Source organism: Corvus hawaiiensis, chromosome 3 (assembly GCF_020740725.1).
Source record: "Corvus hawaiiensis isolate bCorHaw1 chromosome 3, bCorHaw1.pri.cur, whole genome shotgun sequence".
Taxonomy (NCBI): domain Eukaryota; kingdom Metazoa; phylum Chordata; class Aves; order Passeriformes; family Corvidae; genus Corvus; species Corvus hawaiiensis.
In genome coordinates, this window is record NC_063215.1 from 63,468,415 (window position 1) to 63,482,584 (window position 14,170).

At 44.0% G+C, this 14,170-nt stretch overlaps 1 protein-coding gene across 6 annotated transcripts in view; it reads left to right on the plus strand.

The window, feature by feature from the left end:
- TULP4 (TUB like protein 4) overlaps positions 1 to 14,170 on the plus strand; it is a 172,169-nt gene extending 157,999 nt beyond the window's left edge. For all 6 annotated transcript variants that reach the window (XM_048298827.1, XM_048298825.1, XM_048298828.1 and 3 more), the window contains 2 exons: positions 1,500 to 4,078; positions 5,809 to 14,170. In XM_048298827.1, the coding sequence (XP_048154784.1) occupies positions 1,500 to 4,078; positions 5,809 to 5,925 (2,696 nt within the window). In that variant the 3' untranslated portion in view covers positions 5,926 to 14,170. The remainder of the gene's footprint in view (positions 1 to 1,499; positions 4,079 to 5,808) is intronic.

Below are 14,170 nucleotides of genomic sequence, written 5' to 3' on the forward strand. Positions count from 1 at the left end.
AATGAACAGAACTACCGTATTTGCCAGCGTAGGCACAGTCCCATCTGTACACCTGCCACGTTCATGACTGATGCTGATAAAAGCCTAATGTTACTGAAAATGTAATTATAGGGCATAGGTAGATGACTAGAATTTTAATTAGAAATTAATTAGGAACTGGGCAGCATTTGGAGGAGTCCTGACTAATGGATCTCTTACGTGATCTGGTCTTGCAAATCAGAGGTCTCCACAGAATTTGGCACATTTAAAGGACCCTGGATATGATACCAGATCCTTGGTCTTGTCTCTTTTCCTTCCACAAACCTATTGATACAAGTCATTTATCATTTTCTGTGGGTTTTCTTACAGGTAGTTTAATAAAAAATAAAGAACTTGCAATATTCTTGGAAGTTATAAGATAGTATTTACTGTTTTCCCTCTTTATTCTATTTTGTTCCTTCTTGACTTCTGTACCTCTGCTTGGATCCAGTGTCCTCATTTTCCTGCTCTGACTTTTCAGTGGTAGTTCCTGTTGGAATAAGCCACTCTTTGCAAAAGGAACTGCAAACAATTGAGCACTCTTCACACTTCTGCTTAAAATCAAGAGAATTCCTTCTTGCCACATTGTCCTTTTTTCAATGCCACCACATGTGGGAAAATATGCTTCTTCACACATTTCTTTTGTGTCCTGTCCAAACATTGATGCTGCAGTTGCCCTGACTACAGTACCCACTTCTTGAATCTTTCTGGCTTCCCATCTATTTCCTCACATCTTCTCCTTACAAATCTTCTGAGAACTTTTCTAAGTTTTGTCTGCATTTCATTCCATCATATTTCTCTCTCTGTGTTTCAGCTTCCTTCCTTTTGCATTGCTGGTTGGTTTGCCACCCACTATACGCAACTTTTCCCAACTATTGTCTGTGTTCTCCAGTTCTCCCAAGCTGACTGAGTCTAAGAACCTTATATCAGATATTATACAGTGCCTTCAGTGCAGGTCTTCAACTTTCTTAGCCTCCACTTCTTTCGTTTATTTGCTTGTTTATTTTGTTCAATTGTTTGTTGATGTATTAACTATCAAAAGTCCTTCCCTGAAAACTAGTGAGTCCTGATTTAGCAAAACTTTTATTGATTCGAGCAGAAGCAGTTAAAATCTGATGATGAGTGAGTGCTAATTCAGATTAGTGAGAGTCCATGGGGATCGTAGTGTAGGCTGAAAGTGCACTCAGAACTTGACCTCTGAAGTGGCTCTAAAGTTGATCACCAAGCTGTTTCAAGTAGCTCTTGTCCAATGGAGTCACAGGAGACCGGCTGGCTTACGTGTTCCCACTGAGGTCTCATCCGCTGTTTTGGGAACCGGTAGCAGCCCCGCGGAGTCCGCAGAGGTAGCAAATAGTTTAAAAGGCCCCTCCGTGACTGGGCAGCCGCCCAGCCCAGGCCTGGCCGTGGCAGGGGAGGGAGGGATGGCTGGGGCGGGGAGCGGAGGCCGGGGCGGCGGTGACGCTCTGTGTTGTCCCTTGCAGTGCCTGGCGCCCCCGGCGCGCCCGCCAGCAGCCCGCCCTGCACCGTCAACATCCCCATCGCGCCCATCCACAGCTCGGCGCAGGCCATGTCGCCCACGCAGAGCATCGGCCTGGTCCAGTCGCTGCTCGCCAACCAGAACGTGCAGCTGGACGTGCTGGCCAACCCGCCGGCCGAGGCGGGGGGCGAGGGGCCGGGACCCTTCCCGGGGGCTCCGGGCCGCTTTCCCGGCCCCGGGGCGGCGGCGCTGGCCGTGGGGGAGCTGGGCCGCCCCGCCCCGCCGCCGCCGCCGCTGGCCCCGCCGCCCCCCGCGCCCCCCGCCATCGCCCTGGCCGACCTGCGGGACCACGGCGACCGCGAGCATGAGCCCCCGCCCAAGGCCAAGGCCCCGCGGCCGGGGCCACAGCTGGTAGAAGGGGACACCGTCATCTTCGGGGCCGCTCAGGAGCTGCAGCTGAACAAGATGAACCCGCCGCCTCCCTACCCCGGCACCATCCCCGCCGCGCCCGCCACCGCCCTGCCGCCCCCGCCCGGCCCCCCGCAGCCGCCCCTCGATCTCTGCCTCAAGAAGGGAGAGTTCTCCCTCTACCCGGCGGGGCACTACCAGACGCCCCTGGGGTACGAGCGGATAACTACGTTCGACAGCAGCGGGAACGTGGAGGAGGTGTGCCGGCCTCGCACCAGGATGCTCTGTGCCCAGAGCACCTACACCCTGCCGGGCCCCGGCAGCTCTGCCACCTTGCGCATCACAGCTGCCGAGAAGAAGATGCAGCAGCCCTGTGCCAGCGCCACCTTGAACCGGCTCACGGTCCCCCGTTACTCCATCCCAACCGGGGACCCGCCGCCCTACCCTGACATTGCCAGCCAGCTGTCCCAGGGCAGAAGCATGGCTCAGAGGCTGGACAGCAGTATCATTCATGCTACTCTGCGGAGGAACAGCAGAGAGGCAGCGCTGAAAATGGCTCAGCTGATGGATGGTCAGAGAGCCACCTTGCAACTTCCCCCTAAGGCCAAGAGCAACATTGTGACGGCACAGTACCAGCAGAGAGTACCCACGGCCTTGTACACCTGCAGCCAATGCAGCAGTGGTGGCATTGGCAACAGCAGCAGTGCGAGTGCTGGTGGTGCGGGCAACATCGCTAGTGCCAGCACTTCCAGTATTGGTGGCATGAGACCTGATCTGAGCACGGGGAGTGGCTCCCAACACAGCTCTGTCATTGCTCACTCTGTCAGTACTTCGCCTCTGGCCTCCCAGTCCTCCTACAGCTTGCTGAGCCCGCCTGACAATTCCCGTGACCGAGCGGATTATATCAACTCCGCCTTCACGGAGGATGAGGCCCTTTCTCAGCACTGCCCGGTGGAGAAATCAGTACGGCACGTACCTGTGTCCTTGACAGAGGCTACCCTTAGTGTAAAACGGCCACCACCATACCAGTGGGATCCTATGGTGAGTGAAGAGATATGGGTTCCTCAGGAAAGGACATCTCAGAGCTCAGTGCCCAACCCTCTAAAACCTCCTCCGCTCATCATTGGTCAAGCTCAACATCTGGATATGTCTCGAGTGCCATTTGTTTCCCCCAAGTCTCCAACCAGTCCCACTGCCACTTTTCAGACGAATTACGGGGTTGGAGTACCTTACCCAGGAGGCTACAGTGCCCCACCCCTTCAGGGAATGCAGGCCCCCTGCTCCCCCAAAGAAGCTCTGGCCCCAACACAGTTTGCACAGCAGGAGCCCACAGTTGTGCTTCAGCCAAGTTATCCATCCAACCTCTCCTATTGCCCTTTGCCACCCATGTACCCGGGAAGTAGCACTTGCTCTAGTTTACAGCTGCCACCGATCGCCTTGCACCCATGGAGCTCCTACAGCACCTGCCCACCTGTACAGAACCCCCAGGGCACCTTGCCCCCCAAGCCACTCCTTGTGGTGGAGAAGCCAGTGATGTCTCCCCCGCCAGCAGAGCTGCAGGGCCATGTGGGCACAGAGGTAATGGTGGAGACCGCAGACACTTTCCAGGAGGTGCTCTCCTTGACAGAAAGCCCTGTTCCTCAAAGGACAGACAAATTTGGCAAGAAGAGTCGGAAACGCCTGGACAGTCGAGCTGAGGAAGGAAATGTGCAGGCTATCACTGAGGGCAAGGTCAAAAAGGAGGCAAGGACACTGACTGACTTCAATTCACTGATAGCCAGCCCTCGGCTGGGGAGGGAGAAGAAGAAGGTCAAGAGCCAGAAAGATCAGCTGAAGTCCAAGAAACTGAACAAGACGAATGAGTTTCAGGACAGTTCAGAGAGTGAGCCAGAGCTTTTTATCAGTGGAGATGAACTGATGAACCAGAGTCAGGGCAGTAAAAAGGGTTGGAAAACTAAAAGGAGTTTGAGGACAGCCAGTGAGCTGGATGAATTCAAGTGCCGGAAGGCCAGTGAGAAGGAGGATGGGAGACTGGGAAGCCAAGGCTTTGTGTATGTGATGGCCAACAAGCAGCCACTGTGGAATGAGGCAACGCAAGTCTACCAGCTGGACTTCGGAGGGCGGGTGACCCAGGAGTCAGCAAAAAACTTCCAGATTGAGCTGGAAGGACGACAGGTAGGAAGGGGTAGCATACATTTGCTGGAATGGGGGCCAGGGTGTGGGAAAACTATGCCAGGAATAAGCTGTCTCTCATGCTGCCGCGTGCCTCCTGCTTGTGTCAGCTGTTTCCTGAAAAAAAGCTTTGCCATGTGGTTGATAAAAAACAGCTGTTGAAGGTCTAAGTTCAGCATGGAGAGTGAAGTTCAGTTGTAAAGTGAATATACAAAGTATGTTTGGTCTTACTGCAGTCAGACATGGGAACGAGGGCCTCCTTTAGTCTGGCTGGCTCTCAGAGCTGAAGGTTTTGTAATAAACACAACAGGTCTCCGCAGTGCTAGCTGCACTTGACATCACTGATGGTTGCAGATGGCAGCTAATTTTGAGTGAACACCGCTCCCTTCTTGCCCTGCTCACAAAGGTTAGCCAGTCAGAAGGTAGCTAAGGCAGTTAGGTTCCCTTCATGCCAAAATTTTCACTAGTGAGCAGCTACCTGGCCCCTGGGGTTGGCTTTTAATGCTAGAGGAGGGAGACACTGACCCACCCCAGAGAAAAGTGCTTCTGGGCCATTTTTGAACCATCTGTAGGTAGAAGGGTCAATGGGTAGTTCAAAAACTCAAAACATTTAATTTTGGCCAGAATGGTATGTTACTACTACTACACCAAACCCAGGCTTGTAAGTGGTGCTAATTAGCAGGATGCTGGACTGAGACTCAAGAAATTCATATTTATTTCCTTGTCCAGCTGTAAGTCACTTTTAGTTCACTAAAGATATCAAGGCTCTCAACTTCCTGTGATTTAAGTTGGGAGTTAGATGTCTTAAGTATCCAACATGCATGACCAGTGGTAGTCTTTTGGTTTTGCTTGTGTATAACAACAGCTGAAAGGCAACGATCAGAGTCATTTGTACCCCTTTCTTCTTCAAGTAAATGGCTGTGGATATGTGCCCATGGGCAGCTGTGCAAAAACACCCAACCACACGTTTTGGTGGTAGGGGTGGAACAAAGCCTGACTTGACTTGCACAGTCAGTCCCCGTTCTGGCTCAAGGATCTTCACTGTAGAGCAAATAAAATCTGGATTTCTGACGAAGCAAATGAAAAAACAATAATAATAGGCCAGACTTCAGATGTGGAAGAGCAATGAGCAACCTGACTAGTTTTGCTTTTACATTTCAAACAGCTCTCACTGCCCTTTTGCTAATTCATTCTTGCTGTAATTATGTGCTACTGAAGTTTATGCAGAGGAAAACAGAACTGCAAAGAATGAACACCTTATCAACTATGAAGTGCTAGAGTGAGGAAATTGGTTATTCGCCTTCCCTGAAAGCTCCTTTCTTTGAAAATCAAATCTGTTTTCCTGATGGGCTGCTGACAGGATATTTCCAAGGGAGAGACTGATGTTTTCCTGCAGGAAGCATGATGCTGGTGTACCCACAGCTGCTGAAATAATTGGTGACAAGCTACTTAAACCAATGCTGTATGCACTGTAGAAAAAACGCAGCATGTTTTATCAGTTTACTCTGTGGAGTCAAGTATTGCAGTCAAACACTCAATACAGACTGAAAGTAGAGTGCTCTCACTGTTCTTTGGCATCGTATGATAGCTCAAATCATATTAACTGAGAAGGCAAGGTGTTCATACAAAGGACCAAAACATTTCCCTCTTCTCTGTTTCCTTTTCTGTGGTTCATTTTTTTTTTTGACCTTGTTCTCTTTTTTCCTTCCTTTTTCTCTTCCCCTGCTTCCCAGGTGATGCAGTTTGGAAGAATTGATGGCAATGCTTACATTTTGGACTTTCAGTATCCATTTTCTGCAGTGCAAGCCTTTGCTGTTGCTCTGGCTAATGTGACTCAACGCCTCAAATGAACAAGCAGAGACTGGAGAGAGGAAAATAATAACCTTCTCATAAAGTCCAAACCGGAAAATGTCAGGGCAGCCTGCTTTAGGTGTGCAGAGATGCCTGGGAGTTAAGAAGGCAGTAAAACTGGAAAAGTCTCTTGGTGCCCACCAGAAGGGCATTAACTCTAATCAGTCTCGGGGTGGAGGGTGGGGGGCTGTTTTCTGTTTGTTTGTTTGTTAGCTTGTTTGTTTTCCGGTTTCTTTTTCTTTTCAAGCGTTGTGCTGGGTCTCAGAAAGAGCGAAGGGTTGAGAACCATTCAGTGTTACGTGGAGAAGTGTGGCTTTTGGCTTGTTGTGGTGGTTCTGCTGTGTGTGCTACAGTAGCTGGTGTAAGCTCATGGGGGGATTAAAACAGACTGCTCTTTTTGATAGACTGCCTTATCTCATGCTCTTCTTTTTAAAACAGGGAACATGACTTTTTTCTGGTCCAGTTTGTACTACTACTACTACTACTCTATTACTAAAACGTCAGTGATAGCAACAAAAAAGTAGAAAAAAAAAAGAAGCTGTAATACTTGAAGATATGTTTCTTCTCTGATATCTGCTAATAAATGAGCACCACAGGTTCCAGGGAGGCTTATATAGGTAAACATTTAATTTACAAACAGTGATGAGAAAGAGAAGAGAAAAAATTGTTGCTGATGGGTTGTCATGGTTTACGAATGGTATTCCCCAACTTAGTGTTTCCACAAAAACACTCCAAACCATGCACCACTCGCTCACTCCCCTGTCCCCTTTTCCCTTCCCTGTGGTGGGATGAAGAGGAGAATTGGAGGCACAAAAGGTAAAGATCACAGGTAGAGATAAGAATGATTTACTGCAAACAGCAGTAAATAAGAAATAAGAAAACAAACAGTAACAGCAGCAGTGTTAATAACAGAGTGCAGAGAGGCGAAGGATTCACACGTGAGTGCTCACCACGGGGAAAGCTCTGCCAATACCTGACTGTGCTGCCACACTATGCCAGCCAGATGGGACCCCTTCCCACGGCCCCAGAACATGATGGGAGGTGGTATAGAATAACCTCTGAGTTCTAGCCATGTCCTCTCCTGGCTACTGCAAAAATTAACTCTGTCCTGGCTAGAACCAGAGTTTAAAAACCCACTGTATCAAAGAAGTTGATGTCTGCTTGTTTTGTGTGCTGTTATTGAGGATAAACATCTTTCAGTAGGTGACAGAAGACAGAGGAGCAAATAGTTACAAGCATTGCTTCTTTTGTTACTGGCATAAACATCTTTCAGTAGGTGAGAGAAAACTGGAGAGGAAATAATCATGAGCATTGCTTTTTTCTTCACATTGGTCAGCAGTATTCTCTGATTTGGCCTGTAGCTGGGAGAGGTACAGTGTGATCAGATCTATCTCTGAGGCTGTGCCTGTGCTTGTTCCTCGTTTCAGTGTGTTTACACTGTGTAAACAGTCTTTCCAGCAAATGAGAAGACCCAGTGTATTCAGTCCTCTTAGCAATCAGTATCAATCAAATGCTACAACAGTGCTTGAGTTAGGAAGGAGACAGAAGTGTAGCAGGTCATTACAAGAAGAAATTTCATCAGGGAAGGAAATTCATTACAGAAAACAACATCATGGCTGGCTGGAGAACAAATGAGTTGAAAAAGAAAGGAAAAACTGGACAGAATCGTCTTTTGTCACCTTGCTACTTGGTCCAGCTAAGAGCAGGAAGCCAATGTCAACATGGAGTGTTACAGAGGAAAGCTTAATAACAGCAGTATGACTGTGCAGATCTCTCTGGTGCACATGCAGACCTGTTGAGCATTTCAGAAGGTTGCTTGCACAGAAGAGTTTCTTTTTTGTCCACGTGTTGTGCACATGTTTATTTACTTTTTCTCTTTCTTCCTGGTCAGCATTTTGCTACAGAATATGTTTTGATATGGAAGTAGTTTGACCAGTGTTACACAAACTCCCAAAGTATTCATATAATTATTTGGACATTAGATTACAAAACATCACAGCAGATTTTTTTCAAGGCCCACTGGGAAAGATTTGCTGGTTGAGATGTCGGTGGCTGCTTTGTCTTTCGTCCACATTTTAACTTCTTTACTTGAAAAACTTGGTATAATTTAAGATGAATATGTGTGATTTTCTCTTTTTCTTGAGTCCTAGTAGTAGAGCAGATGTGTGTTGCATTTGATTTATTCTAGAGGAACATTTCACATAAGACCCTGCTGTAGTAGAAATTACCAATACACAGTGAGCTTCTAAATTCTGCTCTGCTGAGGCTTCCAGAGCTGTACAACACAGAGGAGCAATGCCAGTCAGAGGAGTTTCAGAGAGTTGCCAAGGGAGGGGATGAGTTAGATTGGGTAATGCCCCACAGGGTAGGTCCAGGAAAAAACACCTGTAAGATGGTTTCATTGGAGAGAGGAAAGAGAAGTAGGAAGGAAGGAGCAGGGCAGTAGATGGTACCATGCCTGTATTATCCCAAAGCTTAGCAGCTTCTGCTTTTGTGTGAGATTGGTCAGGCTCAACATGACCCTTGGCATCTATCAGATTGTTGTTTTCTTTAATTAATTAGTTTTGTTTCCATTAATTGTCTGGGCCCGTTTGTGTTCTTTTTCACGTGCATGATTTATTCAGCAGTTTGAGTGCCTGTATGTATAACGTGTATGGAACAAAGGAACCGAAATAGATTTGGTTCTGGTCCCTTGAAAATCAATGGAAATGTTTAACTTGTTTTTTATTGAGGAAACACTATTAAGCCCCTTGTCTATATTGAGTTATATACTGTAAAAACAGTAGGTTGAATTCTTAGTCCATTGATCCCAGTACACAAAGAGGGAAGTTGGCTGATGAGAATCCTCACCTGCCCTAAGGTCTGTGCTAGCCAGCTGTACCCTAATTAGTGTTTCACAGGCGCACACTGAACACTCTAAGACAAGAAACATACCAGGGCTGGCTTGTTTGCTTGCTGAGGGAAGGGCCACTTAGTCATGTGTCGGAAATACTCAGCTGGAAGAACATCATTAGCCAAAATTCTTATTACATGGAAACAAAGCGAATATTCTTTTCTGAAGAAAATCTCATTAAGTAGAAGAACTACAGCATACAGTTTCTTTAACCTTCCAGAGAACATTATTCCTCTTCACTTCGTTCATTGCCAAAATTTTCCAGTTATTAGCAGTTTTATTCTAATGGAGAACCAAGATCTGAAACCCGATAAAAACAAGTAGCAGAGTTAGTAATTTGGTTTCATTGGTCCAGGTCATGATTGCATCCTTCTGATGGCACTCACAAAGAGCCTTGGCATAGAAAGAGCTCTGGTTTCTGCCCCAGCAAAGAACAAGGAATAATTATAAAAATTTGGGAAAATAAATGCTATTTCCAACATCCTTTCTGTTTACTTGTCAGAAAATTCTATAAGATAAGATAATCTTTTATCTTTTTGAAAATAACTTAGCCAAGTCTCTTTAACTGATTTTAATGTGTAGAGAATACCCTGTATTAGAGAGAGAAAATGCTCTCAAATATATAGAATTTTAATGAAAGGAGTGGGAAATATGTAAAAGTCTGAGTGTACAACTGGATCCTAAATTATACAAAGAACAAGTGAAAGTTGGTTTATTTCCATTGAGATACAATATAGGAAACAAATTTAAGAACGCCTCCAATTAGTCACTTAAATCCTGAAGATTGCTATTGCATTCAGCCAAAAGATAGGTGTTACATTTTCTATTTCATTAGTGAAACTCAGTTTTTCTGTAGATAACTTGAGTTCTTCTAGGAAGAATGTAGCAAAGTGTTCAGAAATATCTAGTTCTGTTATAAATGCAGTAATTTCCACTAGTAAAGGATGTTTTTTCCAAAGCTTTTTTTTCAGTTGTGCAATAATTTTAACAGTCTAGGGAGTTTGTTTGTTTCTCTTGGGTTGGTTTTTTGTTTTGTTTTAGTTTGGGTTTGATTTTTCTTTAGGGAGTTTTGAGTGGTTTTTTAAAGATAATTTAATGCAGATTTCCTGTTAATGTCCAAAAGACAAATTATTTTTCTTGTGTAATGTAATGAGTGATTTAGGGATTATTTTATTACTATGTATCAGTGAGTTATACACACTTATTTATATTTAAAGAGCATCTTTGTAAGCAATTGTTTGCTAGCAGGTATATTTTGCAGCAAGAAATTAAAAATGTTTCTAGGAAGACCTGGTTTTGCTGGATAATATGCAAAAAATTCATAATGCAGGCAAAAATATTTTTTGGCAGCTAAATGCAATGCGTTTGTTATGGAGGAGAACTGTGTAGACTACAAAGAGTCTAGGTGACTAGTCTTTGGGACCTGCAGAAATCTGTCTTCTGTTTTCCTCCTTTCTTTGTAACTATACTTTGGTTGGGAGTGGCTTAAAAATACAAGGCATGGTTTGCTTTTTCTTGAAGTACAAGATAAGGTGGGTTATGTGATAAGAGAGGCTATAACACCATGGGCTATTTGTAAGGAGATCATTGTGTAGTTAGTAGGGTTTGGCGATGGCATAGTTCAGTGCCAGGTGGAGATACAGGCAAACTAGCTTGGAATAAGATAAGGCACAAGGAATGGTGTAGCAGTAGAAGCATTTTCCTCTGCTCAGCCTTACAATGCTCCTTCTTCAGCTGGGTTCAGCTGGCTCCAGCACAGCCACAATGCTTCTGGCAGGTGCTGCACAGAGCTGATGGAGCTGTGCCCTGACGTTGCCTGCAGCAGCTTTGCCTCTTCAAGACACTCCATAGGAGACCTGTTGGAGCAGGTGTTCCTCCACTCATCCTTCTAGGTCTACTCCAAGAGCAGTGTGAGGTTGCCATGCAGTTTGGCTGCAACAGCATTGGGCAGAGAAAGCCCTGATGCCAGGCAGCAGCCATGGTGTCCATCTGAAGTGAGAATCTGCTCTGCTGGTGTTGCAAAGGGATGAAACCAAAAACCTGATTCTTTTGAAAAAATAATGGTGATATCCTCGAAATAGATCTCCTAACAGAGTCTAAAAATTGATACTCAAAGTCTGGCATATAAAGAGTGGCAAATTTTAGCTTGAAACAAGCTAAGTATATATCAGTAAGAATACATGTTTCTGCAACATCCTGAGAAACTATGAAAAGGTGGGGGGTGACAGAGGAAGAAAAAAGGAATTATCACATTAGCAATTTTGCACTCAGTTCCAGAGATCGCAGTAACATGTGCCATGGGCTCCCTGAATATCAGTAAATCTGCACACAGGTTCATTTCAGTGACAGAAGTTTTCTGTGATGCAGCCACAAGTAAAACAGTGTTTTTATGAAGATGCGTGAAGGTCTACAGGTGTCAGGCAAGGATATCTAACTTTGCTGAAGCCTTCAGCCTAAACTTTCCATAGGTCCAGCCTTTCCTTGATGTGTCTTTTTAGTGTCCTCTCAGAAATTACAAACAGATTTTGGAGCTTGCCTGATTGTTGCCTCAGACAATTTCTGTGCATTTGCTTTTTGCAGCCTGATGTGTGTGATCCTGTATTACCTTGGTGCCCTCTTACCTCTCAGAAACATTTTACATCCTCATATAAAAAGAGCAGCAAGTGCAAAAACTGATTTGATGAAGTGAAAGGGAAGAGAAGACACAGTAAATTTTTGTTAACTTTTAAGAATGTGTTTCCCAGAGCAACAGTTTGGAAATTGCACATGTCTGCAGGGCCCAAATTACTCCAGACCAGTAAATCAGAGACTGGTAAGAGATGAGACCCTTGTGTGGCATGCTGACAGAGGGCCAACTTCCAACCTCACTACATGGTTACACCAAGAGAGCAGAACCCAAACCAAAATGTACTTCCCCATTATTGTGTGATTATAAGGTAAAGATGACTTGTATGACCCATACATCTACTCAAGGAAATTATAGAGCATTAGACAACAGACATGTTGACAGCTCCATATAACCCCCCTTGAAGAATGCTAGAAGTAAAATCCTGGCCACAGAGTAGTCATTCAGATTTTTGACTTGGTTATTCCCCTTCCTAGGATTTCATCACAGGACAGGAGGGCAAGCTGTTTATGTTATTTAGGGATTGGCATAATGGTTTTCCCAGTGTAAGAGAGCAAGTCAGCTATACTGCTTACAAAAATGGGGAAATCCTAGTAGACAAATTTTGTTTGTATTCATGTCCCTTCTCCTTCAAGGCACAAACCTTCATTAGCAAATACCAATTTAGAGTTCTGCTGCCCTCAGGAGTAGTCTGCAGAGAGATACCACAGGTCCTCTTTACAGGATTGGAATTTACATGCACCATTCTCAAAGGAATAAAATTAATTACGACTTGTGAACAATGGTCTATGCGATTCATTTTGTCTTTGTATTTATTTAATTTTCTTCTTAAAAAGTCCCACAGAGATGTTTTAAGATGAAAAGACTGCTTTCCCTCTTGCCTGATGTCGCCGAAGTTGTATCAGGAGTTTCTTTGGGCGGTTTGATTGTTGCTGCATCTTGAAAATTTTTAAGGCAAAAGCAATTAATGAAACAAAAGAATGAAATGTGATTCAGTGAAGCAGTTCTTGCTAAGAAAACAAAAAGCTTTACCCTTCAACTTTTGATTTTGCAAATGAATCTGTAAGAGAAATTTGTCTTTTAAGGCAAATTGATTGATTGGGAGCACCATGCAAGTGCACTGGTTTGCTGACACAGAGCTGACTGCAGGATCACAACATGATTTTGTGAGACAAAATTAAATAAATGAAAACACCAAACACTTACCTATCCAGAGTGTTCAATGAAAAAGTTAGATGGTGTGATGTCAAAGCCTGCCTGTCTGTTCTTAATCCTTGCCCTCTGGTTTACAATTTTAAAATATGGTCTGATTCAGCAATTCTAAATCTTGACAAAGGTTGTCTATTTTTGGAATTTTATCTGACTGGCCAAGTAGATGGCTTAAGATACAGATAAAGATTAAAGTAATAATAAAAGAGAAACATTTTGGAACAGTGTACACACCTGAGTTGCAAGTATTTCACAGGAATAATGCTCAGCCAGTAATTCCTACCTATGTTGTTTGAAGCTATTTGTTCAGAACTTTTCTAACTTTCCCTTTGTTTCTAGTTTGCTTGATACTTGTTTTGCCTTTGGTTGCTTTTCACTTCCATTTCACTATTTCTGCATTCACTGCTTCTTTTTCTGTTTGTGTGTTGTGTGTTTGGGGAAGGGTATGTCTGTTCAAGATCTCGTTGTTTATTGTAGATAAAATATATGGTGTTGTGGAATAGCATGGGGATGCATTGGGTTGAAAAGGCACTGTAGTGTTTCCTGAAAAAGAAGGGGAGTTGCATTTGTTTATAAATGCATTATTTTGGTACTATAAATTTGAAAGTAATTTGGGATTTTTTTTCTTTTTTTTTCCTTTTTTCTTTTTTTTTTTCTTTTTTTTAAATTTAATGAGCATAGAGTCATGCAGGTGCATGCATTCTTAAGTGAGCAAGCCCAGCATGTTTTTCTTGAGGCTTTGGAAAATTTGGTACACCATGTGTGAACTTCACTTACCTAAACTGCTTTTTAATTCTATTTTTTTGAATCTCCTTTTTTTTTTTTCTCCCGAATTTACCATGGTATACTTTGTTTCCATTGTACCTAAAAACTACCCTGATCTGCCTCTCCTTTTATGTATCTTGTGTAATAGATTTTGCAGGAGGTGCCTAGAAAGTATTGTTGGTTTCGCTATAAAAATGTAGTTTGTCCAGATTCTTTACTGTCTACATGATTGAGAGATGGACTGATTGCCCTATTTTTCCTTGATGATTTGGAGTTGTAAGAGTTGTCCAGCTGTTGCTTAATAAAATTTTGCAGACTAGAAAGTTGCTGATTTGTTTCTGTTGCATTCTGCATCTTGTCAAGCACACATTAAGTACTTTTAAAGCAGATGACAAATCTGTGCTGGAACAACCTGAATAATAACCAGCCAGATGCCATTATGCTTTCTCTTTTCAGTAACTGTACCCACAAGTTCCACTGAACCTGATGCATGAGCCCCATCATACCTTGTGTAATTCACATGGGAGGATGGATGGCAAAGATTTTGTGGTGGTGATGTTCCCATCTGCCTGGATATCAGCTGATTCTTGTGATATATCTACCCTGTTTGCTTTCCTTTTTAAGGAAATTGCTTTTGGGGTTTGTGGTATTTCTCATTTTGTCATTGATAAATTGGAAACCTTAACATCACCACAAGGGATTTCCTCTGTCCTGTCACCTTTAACAACAGAATAAAATGCTATGATGGCCA